This window comes from Myotis daubentonii, chromosome 1 (assembly GCF_963259705.1).
Source record: "Myotis daubentonii chromosome 1, mMyoDau2.1, whole genome shotgun sequence".
In the NCBI taxonomy this organism is placed as follows: domain Eukaryota; kingdom Metazoa; phylum Chordata; class Mammalia; order Chiroptera; family Vespertilionidae; genus Myotis; species Myotis daubentonii.
Window position 1 is genome coordinate 189543763 of NC_081840.1, and position 17885 is coordinate 189561647.

Consider the following 17885-nt stretch of genomic DNA (forward strand, 5'->3'; position numbering starts at 1 on the left):
TTATAAATTGAGTCAAGAAAATAAAAAGACATCTAGGATATTCCATCTATGGAGAACATGAGCATATCTCCCCTTTGTTCTATATTATTCTTTTGATACGATGCTTGCTGTAAATTTAGGGTCATTGTGATCCTGTCCTCAACTTCCAACTCTGACATAGGATCATTACTTCTTTCAATCATTTCTTTATGGGAAATTACCAATAAATAATGTATATTTTAAAAATAGATTACAATTTACTCTGCCAAACAAAAATCACAATAAGACATCATATTACATTTTTCATAAATATATTACCTTTTACCCAAGATGAGTCGCAAGAGTTCAAGAAACTGATACTGTGAAGTCTTAAGAGATGGTGTGCCTTTCTAGAAGACTGGTGTATTTATATACCCTGAAATCCTCCATTTGTTTTTCTAAATCATGCCAACTATAAGATGATAAAATTTGAACTAAAAATAATGGCCCAAATCTGTCCCCAAAGATACTAAAAATAGACTTAAAGTTTACAATAGGAGATTATGAAGCAGAGTGACCAGGAAATAATTGTGCCCATCATGTGTTAATCCCAGTGTTTGTCTAGTTATACATGAACAAGCCTCAGAGAAATGTGTGCTACAGTAAAGTAAGCGTGGAAATGAATTGAAATGGTAAAAGTGTTTTGTGGAACACCACCTGCTCTATTTGAACAAATGCATGTCTAAGATGGAAAAACTCCATGTCCAAAATGATACTATTTTATCAAAATTTTACTGGTTTTTTAATATATGGTGGCAACTCTTATAATAATCAAATTGGAGTCACCATTTATTTCAAATGTGTCTCCTACAAATTATTACAATGTACCTCTATTCTACAGACTTTGGAATATTTTAAGTCCTAAAGTATATTCAAATGTTTGTCAAAATGCAGTAACCTATCGAGTATAAGATAATAAAACAAATCTTAGTATTAAATTCCAATGACCGTAGAGATCAGTCCTCTACGTCTCACATAGTAACTGGATTCATATGTTTTGGTATTTAATTTACCTTCTTTGAGTCTCTAGGGGCTCATGTTCCTACTGTAAGTGATGTTTTAGCATGATTCGTCCTATATAGGAGGAAAAAATAATTTTCATGAAGTCCCCAGGTAAATTTGTATAAAAATTTAGCTCTTTGCAACTGGTTGCATAAAGCAATATACTCAGAACTGAATACACAGAAAGTCAGTTTTAAGCTTTAGGTATATTTGGTGTCCAAGTCCATTGTTACTCAAAATGTGGCTCATGTGACCATCTCAGTCAGCATCACTGGAGAACTTGTTGCAAATGGGAATTTATAGGCCTTCTTTCCGGGCATGTTGAATCAGAATCCAGGAGGTGCAGCAGCAATCTAATGTTACCAATATCTCTAGGTGATTCCTTGTTTACAATAAATTTTGAGAAACCACATAATCAACTCATAAGTGCATTATGTTTCTGTAGACCTGACCCTATAAATAGAATTTAAAGTTTCAATTTTTAAGATAATATTTGTTAGGTGAATGGTCTATGCTATATTCAAACAACAGCAGTAGATATTGTTATTTTCTAGGTGGGAAACAAAACATTATTAATGTTTTATTAAAGCAAATAAAGTCCAATTCAATTTAAATAATCCGTAATCTTTATTTTATTGATTTCTAATCCTTGTAGATATTTAGCCAATTCTCAGTTCAAAACAAATCCATTGTCTAGTATATTCTCAATGGATAAAAGTCATACAAGGCTCAGTAAGTATAAAAATAAGTATGATTTTAAAAAAAATACATCTTGCTTTATTTGTTTGGGGACTGTCAAATGATTTTCTTCTTTCCTTTCTCTTTTTTCCTCCCTCTCTCTTGCTTATTTGCCTCACATTCTTTTCCCCTTTATTCATTTCTACAGTAATTTCTGTACTAGGTACTATATTAATGGACCTATGATATTCACAACCTACTGAAGAAAGTATAAACTGGCGATCCAAAGACATTACCAAACTACGACATGAGGAAAAAAACTAAAAAAAATCTAGGTAATAACCTACAGTTAACCTAACTCATCCATATTTTAGGCAGGGGCCCTTATATGTGGGCATTGTTCCACACACCATTTTCTGCTTCAAGGTGATAGGAAGTGTGGGGATTATGTGTGAAAGAAGGGAACAAGAACAGTGGACTTTACACATAGGACTAGCCTTGTGTGTTACTTATGAACTCATCCTCCATGAACAGTAGGCCATTTTAGAATATTGATGGACCAGAACTTGTCCTGTTATTTTATAATTAAATAAAACAGGTGTCATATAAACTACAACCAAGCACCATAATGTTTGAAAATGTCAGTGACTTTAATACAAGGGAAAAAACAATAAAGAGTGACTGCTATATCACAAGTGTGGCATAAAGTTGGTGGCATAAAGATGCAATCTCTGAATGAGTATTTATGATGATATTTGTGCTGAATTTCCCTTTTCTTATTCTTATCCTCTTTTTTCCTTCCTCTTTTTTCTCACCCGCCCCCACACTTTTCTTCTCTTTCTCCTCTCCCTCCTTTACTTCTCCTGCAATGAACGTATGTTCTACAGTCTATGACAAAACACATGCAGTTTATTTAACTAAAAACCAGTTTGTGTTATATTGCTGTAGAATCAGAAGAGAAGTGGGCAAAGGCCAGAACCCTTTGATAACAACAAGGAAATGTGAAAGAAAATTTGAGAAGTCCATGAAAATTTCCTAGAATGGAAAGAACAGCAGAAGAGATGATGATTTCCAGGCAATTCTGAAGTGTGGAAGCCAAGAAGGTGAAAATTCAGGAAGGAAGTATAGTGAACAAATGTGGCAATGACCTTGCAGAGTGCTTAACCTCCATGAACTACAATCTTCTTATGTAGAATAGATAGAATAAAGTGGGCCCTGGATTAAAGCAGAAAATATATAAATTGTATCTCAGATAGAAATGGTTTAAATATAAACATTAGCCCTAGTGGTTTGGCTCAGTTGATAGAGCATTGGCCTGTGGGCTGAAGGGCCTCGGGTTCTATTCCAGTAAAGGGCACATGCCTGGGATGTTTCTATCTCTCTCTTCCTCTCCCTGCCTCTCTGACATCAATAAAAATATATTTAAATATAAAGTATAATTTAAAAAAATGTTTTTATTGATTTCAGAGAGAGGAAGGAAGGGGAAGAAAGAGATAGAAACATCAATGATGAGAATCATTATTCTATTCAGCTACCTTCTGCATGCCCCCCACTGGGGATCAAGCCTGCAACCTGGGCATGTGTCCTAGACCAGGAGACGAACAGTGATCTCTTGGTTCCTGGGTCGAGTGTCAACCACTGAGCAACACCAGCCAGGCAAATATAGTATTTATCATCGTCAAAATGTTCATTGGAAAGAGAATCCTAATTAAATAAATTAACTCAGGATGATTCAGGAAATGAAAACCAAATCACAGTGATAAAACATCTTAAGAAATTATGTTTCATCTAAAACTTTATGACTGGAGGGAGAAAGTTAGAGATCTGATCAGACATTAGTCAATTTACAGAAGAGTGAGGTGGCAATTTGAAGGCAGTTATTTCAAATAGATACAATTTTCTCTACAAAGTAGGTGATTTTTTTCTGTAATTGACTAATGAGTGTGATGAGTTATATGCTTCAAAAATTAGTGCTATTTTTGAATAGTTTGTTGAAGGAAAAGAATTAGAGGTGTGTGGCCAAAAACAAGAAAAATATTTTGTGAGTAGCGTTGTAGTCTATGTATAGGAAACCTAAATGAAACCTTTTTTTCCCTATAGATTTGAATGTCCTTGGTAGGACAACAGTGTGAGTAAATTTAAGGTATTTCTAGTATTCAGATTTAAACAAGTAGGGCTATTTAAAGCCACAGTTTCACAGAAGTCATTTGAGTTATTGCGAGGTTGTACTAAGTGATAAACTTGACATCCTTGATTTTTAAACACTGAAATAAAATTGGAAGTGAGCAGAGAAAATAGACATATGTGGAAAGGTTGAGGGGCTGGAGGTTTCTGTAAGGTCAAAGTAAAGAAGGTATCATTGCTTTAATTCCAGGCATGAACAGGTCAACCCATGAAAGTTGGCATCTGTGGTATGGGAGAATGGCTCAGCACAGAGATTCTGGCAGCTGTCCCTTAAGCTCTTTACCCACAGCCACAAATCCCAGCCTCTCCTCTAGGGACTAGCCCACTTTGCCCTCCCTCCATTGTAGCCCTGGATGAGTGACTGCAAACAAAATTGTGTGCACTGGTCCTTAAGATGGTACCTGTGTCTCTCGCAAACCCCCATCTCTCCCTGGCTGACAGAAAACCTGCATCTTTCACAGGCAGATGTTATGTGGGTGCCTCTTCATGGCTCTGGTGCTCCTGGCTAGAGAGCCTGGCTTGGGTTTTAGACTGAGGCTTTCCAGTGGGAATCTCTTCCTCAACCCCACCCTCAGCTAAGATATCCCTCCAGAACCTTGGCGACTGTCTGTGGGAAAGGAGCCAACCCTTTTCACATCTCCACACTTCCTATCAATCTCAATGTGATTTCTGTGACTCCTTTGTTATAGGACTTCTTTTCAGCTAGTCTTCAGTTGGTTATTCAGGATGATTGTTCTATAATCTAGTTGTAATTTCAGTTTGGAGCTGGGAAGAGGTGAGTGTAGCTTGTACCTAAATCCACCACCATTTTGGATCATAGAGAAATAACTTTGAAATATAATCTTTTGTGTATAGTGTTTATTTCAATTTTTTATACTGATAGACTAAGATGCCATAATCATTCTTTTAACCAAATCCTTTTCCCAGTTTGGCTAATACTGATTCAACTTTATATGAGAGTTTCTATGAGGTCAACCAATTCTAATCTATTTCATCATATTTCCTATCCTACATTTTTGAACAATTCTAACATTTCTCTGATTTTTCCCTGGTTCATTAGCCACAGTTCCTATTCTCAACCTTCTCCAGGATCCTCATATTTTCAGTAAGCCCATAGAAGCCTGAAGATAAGCCCTAATTTAACTCCACAGCAATAAGTAAGCAAAAACAAAAACAAAACAAGCCATAAATGATCTAAGACCCTCTATTAGTGGTTTCCCCAATGACTTTCATTCAGCAAATATTTATTGAATGATGTATTTATTGAGTGTCTGGCTCTCAAGCACTTCTCTGCATGCTGAGGACATAGCAGAGAACAAAAGAGATAAAACCTCCGCTCTCCTGGAGCTTACATTATAATTGGGAATAGAAAACCAGAAATTAAAAAATGCTACATATATCTCAGGTGGTGATATGTGCTCTAAAAAAGTAACAGGCAAGGGCACAGATGACATTTTAAATATGAGAGTCCAGAATATCTTCTCTGATAGAATGACATTTAAGAACAGGTAAATTGAGTATGGGGATGAGCATGGAAGATCAAAATCCCAAGCAGGAGAAATAGCAAGAGCAATTTAATTACAAGTAAAAAATATATATGGAATCCAATAAATAAATAAGCAAACAAAATAGAAATGGGCTCATAGATACAGAGAAAAGGCTGTCAGGTGTCTTGGTGAGGGTGTTGGGGGGCTAGGTGAAAAAGATGAAGGGATTAAGCAAAAATGCCACACACACATAAACACAGATAGCAGTATTGTGATTACCAGAAAAATTACCATGGAGGGGTAGGTAGAAGGTAAATGGGGGATAAATTGTGTCAGAAGGAGACTTGATGTTAAGGTGGACACACAATACAATATACAAGATGATGTATAGAGTTGTATATTTGAAACCTACATAATATTATAACCAATATATTTAATAAAAATTTTAAATAAACATTTAATACAAAAGAAAACTTGACAGGCTAATGGGAATGATATAGGTTTCTTATTCTTTGATTCTTGACTAACTTTATTGATAAATTTTAATAGCTGTGTTTTAAATATAAGAAGTTTTTATTATATATGAACAATCTCATTGGAATAATTGAAATACTCTATGTAAATAATGCAGAAATATCTATTTTTATCTAATAATTTGTCAGAGGTAACAATTATATGTTATACTGTACAAAAACCTGGATCATTATGCAAATTCACAATATTTTTTCATTTTACTTTCTTCCCCCCCTGAAATGTTTTGGCAGTTATTAAACAGGATCTCAAATATTACTCAGGAAACAGAGGATTTTAGTACCAGCCTTATCTCTAAACAGTTGTAGTGTCCTGAGCAAATAATGCAAATTCTCACATCTTCAGTTTCCCCATCTCTAAAAAAATTTTCAAAACACCATATGGATAATATTTAGTGTATCTTACAGTTCTCTTTTTTTTTTTAATCATTTTTGGTCCCTGTAATATACTCTTTATCCTGGTTTCCTATCTGCTTTCTTTCTTGAGATTGTTATTTACTGGTATATGGCTTCACCTTTACGCTTCACCCAAACCTCATGACTGAGCATTTCAGATCTGTCACCCAGTATGGGAAAGAGCTTTGGATGAGCACATTCTGTTTATGACGAGTAGTCTTAGAACATCTTGCTTTGATTATTTCTTGCTTCTCAATGAGGATTGTCATATAAAATTTCAATGGATAAAATTCTTATTTTACCTTACAAAATGGCAACTCAAGTTATGTATTGGGAAATCTTGGGTTGCCTACATGGCACTTTGCTACCTACTTGTCATTATGTTCTGAAGCTTACCTAGACAGTGACACTGATGTTAAACTTCTGGATTTTCAATTTTTTCTTAGACAAGCATTTTTCTCTAGAGTATTGTTAGTGATATTCTTGATCCAGGTTTTACATACATTCTGGCCCAACAGACTCAATAAGTACTGATTAATGTAATTCAAAATTGGTGAAAAGGTGTCATAAAGAAATGCTGTATATATTGTACAATATGTAAATTATTTTGCTGAGAAAATGAAAAGGAAATGTTGAATAGGTAGGGCATGAATGCTTTTGTATTTCTTTTCTTAGAAATCATGCAAATTTTTGCCAGTGACAATGGCAACTGAGAGCAGACATGGCTCTTTCCAATAGGACTTATGACAAGGATTGTTTCATCATTTCTTTTCATGCCTTCTGCTTTGCTCAGTATGAACATGGTCCAAGAATAAATATTAGCTGAATAGTTGAAACAGACAATAGACATGGACTTAGGTTTTCTAAGCAATATAGTGACAATTAGCAGTGTTCCCCTCCCTCAAACATCAAGCATGATATAAACGCTAGTTATATTACAAAGGAAAATTATTAAGTATGCAAATACTTTATTTACTTGCTTTAAAAGGGCATATACCTGTGCTTAAGTCCTGAATGTATTACCTCTTAAACACAGTGAACAGAAAAAGAGAACAGTGTAAAAGTGAGCAGTGTAAAACACAATCAACCAATTATGTTTATGAACTTAATTGAACAAAAACTTGAAGACTGCTTTTGTAAATAGGCACATATTAAGTACTTTTGAAGCCTGCTTCAGACATTATTGTGGACTTTGGGAAAGACCCTTTTCCTCCCTGGGCTCCAGATTCCTTTATTCTTTTTTTTTTTTAATTCTTTATGTTTAAAGTATTACGTATTTCTCCTTTCTCTAATCTTCTGTCCTTCCATAAACATTAGCCGGTGAACATTCACTCACTGCAAAAGATATGACCTCAAACCTGAGAAGTCTCAATTTAATAAATTTGTAGCATTATCAATTATTTTTTATAAGTAGTTATTGTCTAGATGTAACTCTGTCCTAAAACCCATCAGCAAATCCGCACCATCTCCAGAATAATTTTTTTAAAAAATCCTTTATTGTTTAAAGTATTAAATATAGGAATATCTATGTCTCCTTTTCAGAATATAATTCTTGCTAATAAGGAGAACAGCATGCTTTGCTCGTTGTTATCTGACCTCTTTTTCATTCTCTGTTCTCATCTCCAAACTCCCTTCATTGTATTTTATGACCCCGATTCATGATTTGATTTAGTTGTCTTTACTTGTTTCTGATATCCAAGACCCTATTCCTTTATTTCTTTTTAGCCTAAAATTCTCTCTCCTCCTCAAGTCAAACCCTTCACCTGGCTTCAAGATCCTACTCATGACTCCTGTCTCCAAGAAGATCCTCTTTGTTTCTCCTATTCATCAGCTAACATAAATTAGGCATTTCCCTTGTGTGTATTGCACCTTATTATAGCTTTATTAAAATGTTTGTTAAAACCCTAGCTGATTTGGCTCAGTGGATAGAGCATCAGCCTGCAGACTGAAGGGTCCCAGGTTAGATTCCAGTCAAGGGCATATGCCCGGGTTGCTGGCTCGATCACCAGTAGGGGGCATGCAAGAGGCAGCCAATCAATGATTCTCTTTAATCATTCATGTTTCTATCTCTCTCTCCCTCTCACTTCCTCTCTGAAATCAATAAAAATAGACAAAATATGTATTTTTAAAATTTTTGTTTTATTTCATAACAAGTCAGCTTCATATTAATTTATCCTAAAGGTTTTGATGTCCTTGGGGACAAGAATTTTGTCTTTTTTATTGTTGTTGCATTCTTGGGGACTAGCAAAATTCTGGCAAACAAAGATATTAAAATGGAATATATTTAACTATTGACCTTCAACAACCTTCATATTAGCCTATCTTCAATACTGAATGTTTGAATATCTTTGGATCTAGTCATCATTCTGAAAGTCTCTTTTTGGCTTTCTTTCTTTCTTTTTTTTTTTTTTTTGTCTTCTTTTTTTTGAGTGGAAGGAAAGAAGAGAAAACGAGAAACAAAGAAACCTCAATCATTCACATCAGTTGGGAAAATAAGATCATTTAATTTCAATCTTTCTACCCTATATTTCAAAGTATATATCATGTTTATTCATCTCCTCCTCTTTTTGTTTATACCAGCCATCCAGGTTCCTTTTCTTGGCTGTTTCTTTACAGAGGGAGGCTTATTCCTCTTGTGTACAAGGTAATGGTTTTAAGAAATGATTTTTTATCCCCAGATTAAGTGTCACTGCAGCGAGTAATTTGACTTACACAACGAAGCTACCATCATGGACTTATCTTGTCATTTTTCCCCCAAAGTGGCATAAAGCACTAACTGCTCCGATTAGCATGAAATTGTGGCCTTTGTGAAGCCCCTGCGTTCCACTCGTTCTCATATAACGTTTCCCCACAGCTGAGATCTTGACGAACCACCAAGTGCTAGAAAACTATGTCTCATTACTTGGCCTCTGAGCCAGAGGTCACTGTCCTCTAAGGATTGTCTTTAGTTATTAGATAATTGCATTTCCTGGACTGATTTCCTTTATCAGATGTGAATTGCTCCCTTGTTAAAATGCTCCTGGGCATTTCTGGGGACAGATATTAGGCAGAAATTATATTCTAATCATGTCAATTTCTTGGAATTGAAACTCACTATTGATTTTTTTCAAACAATAAAATTAGCATACCATTAAATATAGTATATAAGTAGCCACAAAAGCAGACAGACCATCATTCACTAAGCTCTTTCTTCACTTCTTGTTCTCCACTTTGAAGAAAGGTAAGAATTTAAGATATAAGTTTGATGTGTCCTTTTTTTGCTTCATTTTAAGCTTGGTATATATACATATTTGATATATATACATATACATATGAAGAAAATAATTTTTAAAATATAGTATTTGAAATAAAAGTATTTATGTAGTGCTGACTTTATTTTAAAAACTTACGTGAAAATAGTAAAAGTGCTTATAAAGATTTGGTAAAAATTATAATGATCACATAAGCTTAATGAGTTCAAGAAAATATAATAATGGTGATTAATATTTTTTTAATACAAGGCTAGTTAATAGGTTATATTAACAGATCAATTTTCAGGCTCTGACTGGGTAGCTCAGTTGGTTAGAGTGGTGTCCTAATATGCCAAAGTTGACGGTTCTATCCTTGGTTAGGGCACATACAAGAATAAAGCAATAAATGCATAAATAAGTGGAAAATCATATCAATGTCTCTATCTTTTTGAGATCAATAAATTTAAAACAATTAAACACAACTTAAAAATCTCCTTTCTGAATTAAATAACTCTTCCAATTTTATTAAACATACCACAGTCATTAAAGCAAATATATTTAAATTATTGTAAGGGAATAGGAATAATTGCTGGGAAAACTTTATTTACCAGGTAGGTATAGAAGTGGCATGTAGAGTCAAGATATTATAGGAATTGTTTGGGAACATATACTACTAGAAATGCTTTTGAATAATTTTTAGAAGAGTGTATTAATCAAACTTGTTTACAACATGCAGCATACCACTTTATTTAATTTATAATATTTCAAAATAATTTAAAAATAGACATATGAAATACAGAATTTAGTTAAAGAGAGACAACATTTTACTTTTAAAAAATTCTAGAATATTTACAAATAGCTTGGAATCTAAAAACAAAAGAGTGATTTGAAGAAAGTGTACTGGAGAATATATTAGTCAATAAAGAAATCTGGCTTAAAAATGGCATATAAAATGCTAATAATAAATTTGGAAAATGTAATGAGATCTTTCATAACCATAATTATCTCTAATACTTTTTTGAAATCTGCCAATAAATTATTTGTAAACTTATGGAGGTCTTACTTAAACAAAGTCAAATTAATACTGCTATTTGCAAGACCATGAATGAATCTTGAGAATATTATGCTAAGCAAAATAAGTCAGACAGAAAAATCCAAGAATTATGTAATTTCACTCACATAAAACTGGACAAACAGGACAAAGTAAAAAACCTTATAGTTACAGACAACACTATGGTGGTTACCACAAGAAATGGGGAGAGGTAGTTAGGGGTAAAGGGAGTCAAATAAATGGTGGTTGAAAGAGATTTGACATTAGCTGGTAAGTAAACAATGCAATACACCGATGATGTACTACAGAAATGTACACTTGAAACATATAATTTTATTAACCAATGTCACCACAATAAATTAAATTTAAAAATAATTATATACCAACCTTAAGGAAAGGCTAAGAAATATATTTTTGCTTAAAAAGAAAAATATTTCAACACTAAAATATAGAAAAGAATATTTTCTGATGAATTAGAAACCTTTTTTCATGAAATATTTGTAGTTTAGAAATTCAGTTTATAAATCTGTTTATAAATTGAAGATTATTTGTCAAGGTGTATTGATAGGACAAATAATATTTTTACAAGAAATTATGGAGATGAAACAAAGTCAAGCATTGAATACATTTTGTTAACAAATGTTAACAAATAGTTTATGTTATGCTATAAGAAGGAGTGGTCTGCAGTAGGGACTGGGCAACAAAATCTGATCCTTTGATAAATCAAGACATTGCAGAAAAAAGAAAAGACATGGTGTATGATATATAAAGTTATATGTCACAAAGGAGAAGAGACATCATTAGGAGTATGAGGATGAAGACTGTGTACTGGGTACACATGAAAAATAAAGAAACCATTCAGTCCAAGAAACATCTGTATAAGTGAAGCAAATAATGAAATGCTTAAACAAAGATCCCAGTCTTGCTAGAAATAAGGACATATGACTAAACAAAATATTCCTAGAAAGGTAAAAACAAAATATGTTCTCCTATGTATACATTTTCTTTAATCAGTATTTTGCCAACAGATATGAGGATTCATTAGGGCTAAGACCTTAAAATTTTGTTCCATTATTTTAAATCAAGACACCAGACAGCATCGGGTATTTAAGGATGTGAAATAAATATTACCCATTTTGAATAAATGAAGCAATTAATAAAGTTTTATATAAAATTTAAAGCTTCTTTCTATCTTTCGAAAAAACACACAACACAGTGTATTTAAATGAGATAAAAAAGAGTGAGGTAGGGTACAGCTGATAGCTGAAAAAAATCTGACTGGTTGGCATTAAATTATAAAATTGATATGTAAGATCAAGTTGCCATTGTAGATTTTGTCTTTCGTGTATAATAAAACTTCTATTAGTATTTTTTCTAAAATGCAAATATTTTACATTGTTTTTAGTTTCTTTTTTAAAAAGTAATTCTACCTAAATAAGAGGTTAGACAACTACACTATCATTTCCTCATTTTCCTTTTCACAGGACTTGAGAGCCATGAAGGTCCTCATCCTTGCCTGCCTCGTGGCCCTTGCTCTTGCCTGGGAGGTAAGAAAAACTCTAAATGATTAACATTAAATGCACATATAAAGCTGAATTTCAACAGATATATTGTTAATCACTTACATTCATCCATTATTTCAATAGAGTCCTGTAGGACCATAAATCTTGGTTAAATGTTTTCTACACCACTGGGAAACCAGTCCCTAAAAAAACAAACAAACCAATAAGCATCAGCCAAAGGAAGAAGAAACAAATATAAAAACAATAAAAAAGAGTAATATTGCACAAATACAATTGCATGTAGTGCAACCTAGATAAACATGTCAGTGATGAAACTGATGTACCTTTCACCCTGGGGCATCAGGCCAAATCCTACCTGTGTCTACTCAAAGAAATCCAGGGGGTGAAGTATAAAACAATAGTCATATTCATAAACATATTTGTAACCATAATGAAAGTGTTTGATACAAATTCAAATAACTCCCTTTCTGTTACTCGTGAAAAATTGTTCTTCACTCAGGTAAAATAAAATTATACCATTGAAGTTATCAAGTATAAGAGACATAAAACACGATTGCATTTCAAGGATCTCAGAAGACATACAACATTTTTTTTTATTAAGTTTGTGAAGGACATATCTCTGCATAAAGAAGGTGAAAAGTAAGTAAGAAAATGAGTTAGGCATGGAAACTAAATGGTGTTTTGTTTTGTTTTTGTTTTTACAGAAAAAAGAACTCAGTGTATCTAGTGAGGTAAGATATTTTATTTATAGAAAAATTTATCAACTATGAATAGTAACATTCTGCCCTGGCTGTTGTGGGTTCGACCCTTGGTTGTGGAGGACAGGAGGCAACTTATACATGTTTCTCTCCCACATCAATGTCTCTCTCTCTCTCTCTCTCTCTCTCTCTCTCTCTCTCTCTCTCTCTCTCTTTCGCTCTCAAATTGAAAAAAAAAATAGTCATATTCTTTGATGATCCAGTGGTTGATTTTGTATTTTTCTTTACAGACTGTAGAAAGCATTTCCAGCAGTGAGGTAAGACAATGTTCACTCTGTGGCTATTTTCCATTCAGGAAGAGTAAATTGCTAGATACTCTTGAAGGAGTGAGGAACAACTCAGGCAGTATAAGGCCTGCAGAATCATTTGGTCTGGCCCTGCCAAGGCATTAGGGGTGAGTTAATGAAATGTTTTACCAAATATAGCAGGCTAATTTTTAAGTTGATAATTTTAAATGGCCCCCTAACGATGATATAAATATCCAAATTGTCCTTGTCAGAAAAAAGGTTCCCCACCCCTGCTTATATTGTGTTACTTTAGGACATTTAAGTCATGGCAGCTAGTTCTGACATATAAATTCTAATGTAAATTTCCATGATATACTTAAGAACAAAGTAAAATGCTTGCAGAATTCACTATTCAAGCACTTTCTATGCTAGCTGCTACTTGAATTGTCACTGTGCCTCACCCTCTTCTTTAAGAGAACTCTACAGTCCTTTTTTGTGTCTTGAGCTCTCTCCACCTTGACCTCATGCCCTGCTCTGACTGCTTTTTGAACACCTTCTGTGGATTTACATTGAGTAGGAGCTGTGCTACAAATTGAAAAGCAGATGCCCATAGGAAAGAATTGCAATATAGGGGTGGGCAGACATGCAAATAGACATATTTTGTCATTACAGGAGTCACTTTAGTAAATAAGAAGCAGTGAGACTAGTTTTAGTCTTAAGTCTGTCTGGGAGGGTCAGGCAGATATGTACACTTGCACCACTGTTGGGGTCTGTCACCTGATAAATGGTACCTGGATTACTTTATCTCTTCCTAAAGGTTATCAGATCCTTAGGGAAAGTATTTTAGTTCTTACAGTTCATTTGAAGACTGAACATAACAAATGAACTAAGAATAATGAACAGAATGTGTTAAAACTTATAATTTCTTATTAATGAATTTTATTCTTTTAGAATCAGATGGCGCCTTTTGTTGATTTTTGTATTTTTCACTTGTCATAGGGAGGGAACATAGAGGGAAAACTAGCGTCTATAAAATGCCTCCGGTTGTACTATGTTTGCTAATTTCCTCTTCTTTCTTGACTGCATTCATCTGTCTCTTTTATAGAATAAGCTTGTGCAAAACAGTGAAACATACGTTTCAGTAATTATGCTGTGTTTTCAATATTATCAAGCAAGACGCCCATATTAACCTTGTAATTTCTTCATTTTCTGATTCATACTGGCAAAAAAAATTTCCATTATAAGGTAACCTACTTTTATTTTTATTTTTATGAAGGAATCTATTACCCACATCAATAAGGTAAAGCTATTTTTTTATTTTTTTAAATGTATTGGAGTGACATTGGTTAATAGGATCATATAGATTTTAAATGTACATTTCTATGATATATGATCAGTATATAGCATTGTGTGCCCATCACCCTAAGTCAAATCATCTTCATTCACCATTTTTGACCCCATTTTTCCTTTACCCCCAACCCTCCTCTTTCTGACAACCACCATACTAATGTGTCTATGAATTTCAGTTGTATATTCCACATAAGGTGTGTGTGGGCGGAGATAAAACACTTATGTTTAAATATAATATTTTCAAAATGTCCTACATTTAATTACTACAGGTCATACTATTTATTTTCATGTTATTTGTTTTTTAACAGAAACCTGAGCAGTTTGAAAATGAGGAACAGCAACAAAGAAAGGTAATCTGTTCATGATGCATATATTTCAAAAATTATTATAAAATATAATCCATACAAAAAGATGGATTATTCAGTCCAAAGAATTGTAATAAAATGCTGCCAGAATAAGAAATAAAATATAAATATTTTTAAAGATAAAAGTGAATTTTTAAGCTTATAATCCACTTATAGAAATTCAACTAAATACTTAAGAATAATTATTGATTTGCTCACTTTATTAATGGTGCAACTGTTTTACAGAAATGTACACTATTGGATACATGTTCAGGTTGGGAACTAGGTCCCCTTATTTTCAAGATAGATAGGCTGATGAAAGAAATGGGAAGAAAATATGGCACAAATCAGAATCTGATCATTGATTAGCTGTATAACCATGGCCCCAAGTTTCTCTGCACTTCCAGTTCTTCAACTATAAACTGAGAATCTTAATAATCCCCTAGGGTTGATGAGCTGGCACACAGTAAATACTCAAGGATTTACTTTAAAATTGTATATTTTATATTAACATTGATGAATACAGTTCATAAAAGACTTTGCATTACACAGAGGGGAGAATTGAGATACAGAACAACTGAGTACACAATTGTCTGACAATATCATAAAGTTATTAAGTAGCAGAGCTTGCTTAACAATTAGGTTTTCTTAGACAACAAAGAATTATTTCATTAAATTACACATGTGGTAACATAGTTATCTAATTATATTATTTCAACTTCTTGTTTTATCAATGGCTACCATTTGTTTGGAACATACACCAAATATTTCTGTAACTAAAAATAAATTTACAAAAGATGGCTCTTTAAAGGCTCACAGTAATGACCATTAGCCAATGAAAGCAGTGCTAGAAGTTAGCTGGTTTTGAGGCACTCCTTCAATTAAAACACAAGTTAAGATTTAATTTTCATTAAAATACAGAGAAGTAAACTTTGGAAACATTCCTCTAAGTTTTTAAAAAAATTAACTTTCATTACATAAAACAATTTGGCTTAATATTATTCCACCATGTTGAAAAGTTTATGCCCTCTGAGTACCAAACTGTACAGCAAGTCACAGTATTGAAAGCAACTCAGAAAGGAGAAACAAGCTTGAAATCCCTAAACACCGATTTCAGTTTGATCTGGGTCTCCCTAAAAAGGAGTGGGTTAGTAAGAAACCCTTCAATGAGTATTTAAATGATTTTCACATCATTTACCTGCATAGGTAAATGATTTTCCTTCTCTCTTTCACTCAGGATTCCTCAATAGAGAGGAGGTTAATTCATCATGAATGACAATTATAGCTGAATCATGGACACAAAGATTCTTTCTTTTTTTCCAGGATGAACGCCAGGACAAAATCCACCCCTTTGTCCATCCACAGCCTCTTTTCTATCCTTATGCTGAGCCCATGCCTTACCCTGTCCTTCCACAAAACATCCTGCCTCTTGCCCAGCCTGCTATGGTGCTGCCGTTCCTTCAGCCTGAAGTGATGGAAGTCCCCAATGCTAAGGAGACCATCATTCCCAAGCGCAATGTGATGCAATTGCCCAGATCTCCAGTAGTGCCATTTCTTCAGCGCCAGATCCCAAACCTCACTGATCTCAAAGCACAGCTTCCTCTGCCTCTGCTCCAGCCCTGGATGCCCCAGATCCCCCAGCCTCTTCTTCAGACTCCCATGCTTCCCACTCAGCCCCTGGTCTCCCTTCCTCAGTCCAAAGTCCTGCCTCTTTCCCAGCAAGTGCTGACCTACCCCCAGAGAGCGATGCCTGCCCAGGCCCTTGTGCTGAACCCAGAGCTTCTGCTTGACCCTACCCAGGCATTCTACCCTGCGATGCAACCTATTGCCCCAGTTTACAACTTACAACAAGTAAGTCCTACTTTATTAACTCTGTTGTTTCATTCATGATGCGTATATATAATAGTAGAAGAAGTGAGATATCCAGAATAAAAGAATAAAAGAATATTTAATGGACATCCTAATGCACATAGTTGACACCAGGGATTCTCAACTCTAGTTACACAAAAAAATAATTTAGAAAACTTGTTTCCATCCAAGTACCGATGTCTAGGAATACTCGCAGACGTTGAGAAAGAATTGTTCTGATTATCTATGTAGAAGATATTAAATATTTAGAAGAAATTATTTCAGAGAATCTGATTTAATTGATGTGTAGAGAATATAGCTAAAGAAGATTGAAATGTTCTAAAGACAGTTGAATTTGGGAATTTGAGTGTAGAATAGAGATGTTCTATTATTTTCTACAGTTTTGAAGTTTTCCTTGTGCACATCTATTCTCTACATGCTTTAATGCGCATCTTGTTCTATATGTACATGAAAGGACAAATGAGTGAGATGTCTATTCATTATTCACCAAATTTTTATTTATTTTCTTAATTACAATTTTTATCACCACTTATCCTGCCCTCTTACCCTCTTATACCTCCACCCACTCCCACATTGATTGAATTTTTAGAATTGTTCTAGCCAAGAAGTTAATTGTATATTTATTTATTTTTCTATTTTTTAAGGTGTAAGAGGATTTCAGAGTTAATGTTTGTCCCTCATAGTTGGTAAGTTCTTACTGTTGGTGATTAGACTGATTGTCTTTATAGTTAACACATTTTTACATTACATTGTCCTGAATAAGCCCAAGATAGTGACAAACTCCATCAACATACAAAATTAATTATTTATAATCAATGTGTCATGTACATTCAAACCAGTTGAGTATTATGTACTCACCTGAAATTATGCATCTTATATTTCATTAAATATAATTGCATTATCGACAGAGATGTTTTTTAAGTGCTTATGTTCTTAATGCTTGATTACCATAATTTTCAGAGTAACACTGAAAACAATTTCTTCTACTTTTATGTAAATATGTATGACTTTTAAAACAATCTACATGCATTCTCATTTCTACCTTAGACTTATTAAATTTTAATGGTTTTTATCACATTTAAAATTTACATATTGTCTTTTAATTCATGGGTCAAATAAAATTATTGAGTCCCAGTGTGAGGATTAAAAAGGGGAGAGACTCTAACTTTGAAATTCTTGAGATACAAATTTTTACTTATTATGGTAAACTAGATATTTCTCCAAAACAATTCCAAGTC

General features: G+C 33.7%; 1 protein-coding gene across 1 annotated transcript; it reads left to right on the top strand.

Annotated features, from left to right (window-relative positions):
- Positions 1 to 12064: 12064 nt before the first annotated feature.
- Positions 12065 to 17297, top strand: LOC132239879 (beta-casein-like). The gene is made up of 7 exons (XM_059706943.1): positions 12065 to 12123; positions 12804 to 12830; positions 13088 to 13114; positions 14361 to 14384; positions 14743 to 14784; positions 16102 to 16629; positions 17292 to 17297. The coding sequence occupies exons 1-7, from the start codon at positions 12073 to 12075 to the stop codon at positions 17295 to 17297; spliced, it is 705 nt and encodes a 234-aa protein (XP_059562926.1). The 5' UTR covers positions 12065 to 12072.
- Positions 17298 to 17885: the final 588 nt, after the last annotated feature.

Bases quoted from the DNA above. Each gene is read 5' to 3' on its own strand.
- LOC132239879 (XM_059706943.1), top strand. From the start codon at position 12,073: ATGAAGGTCCTCATCCTTGCCTGCCTCGTGGCCCTTGCTCTTGCCTGG. The intron at 13,115-14,360 runs GTAAGACAATGT...ATTTTTATGAAG, and splicing joins AAAGCATTTCCAGCAGTGAG to GAATCTATTACCCACATCAA. The intron at 14,385-14,742 runs GTAAAGCTATTT...GTTTTTTAACAG, and splicing joins CTATTACCCACATCAATAAG to AAACCTGAGCAGTTTGAAAA.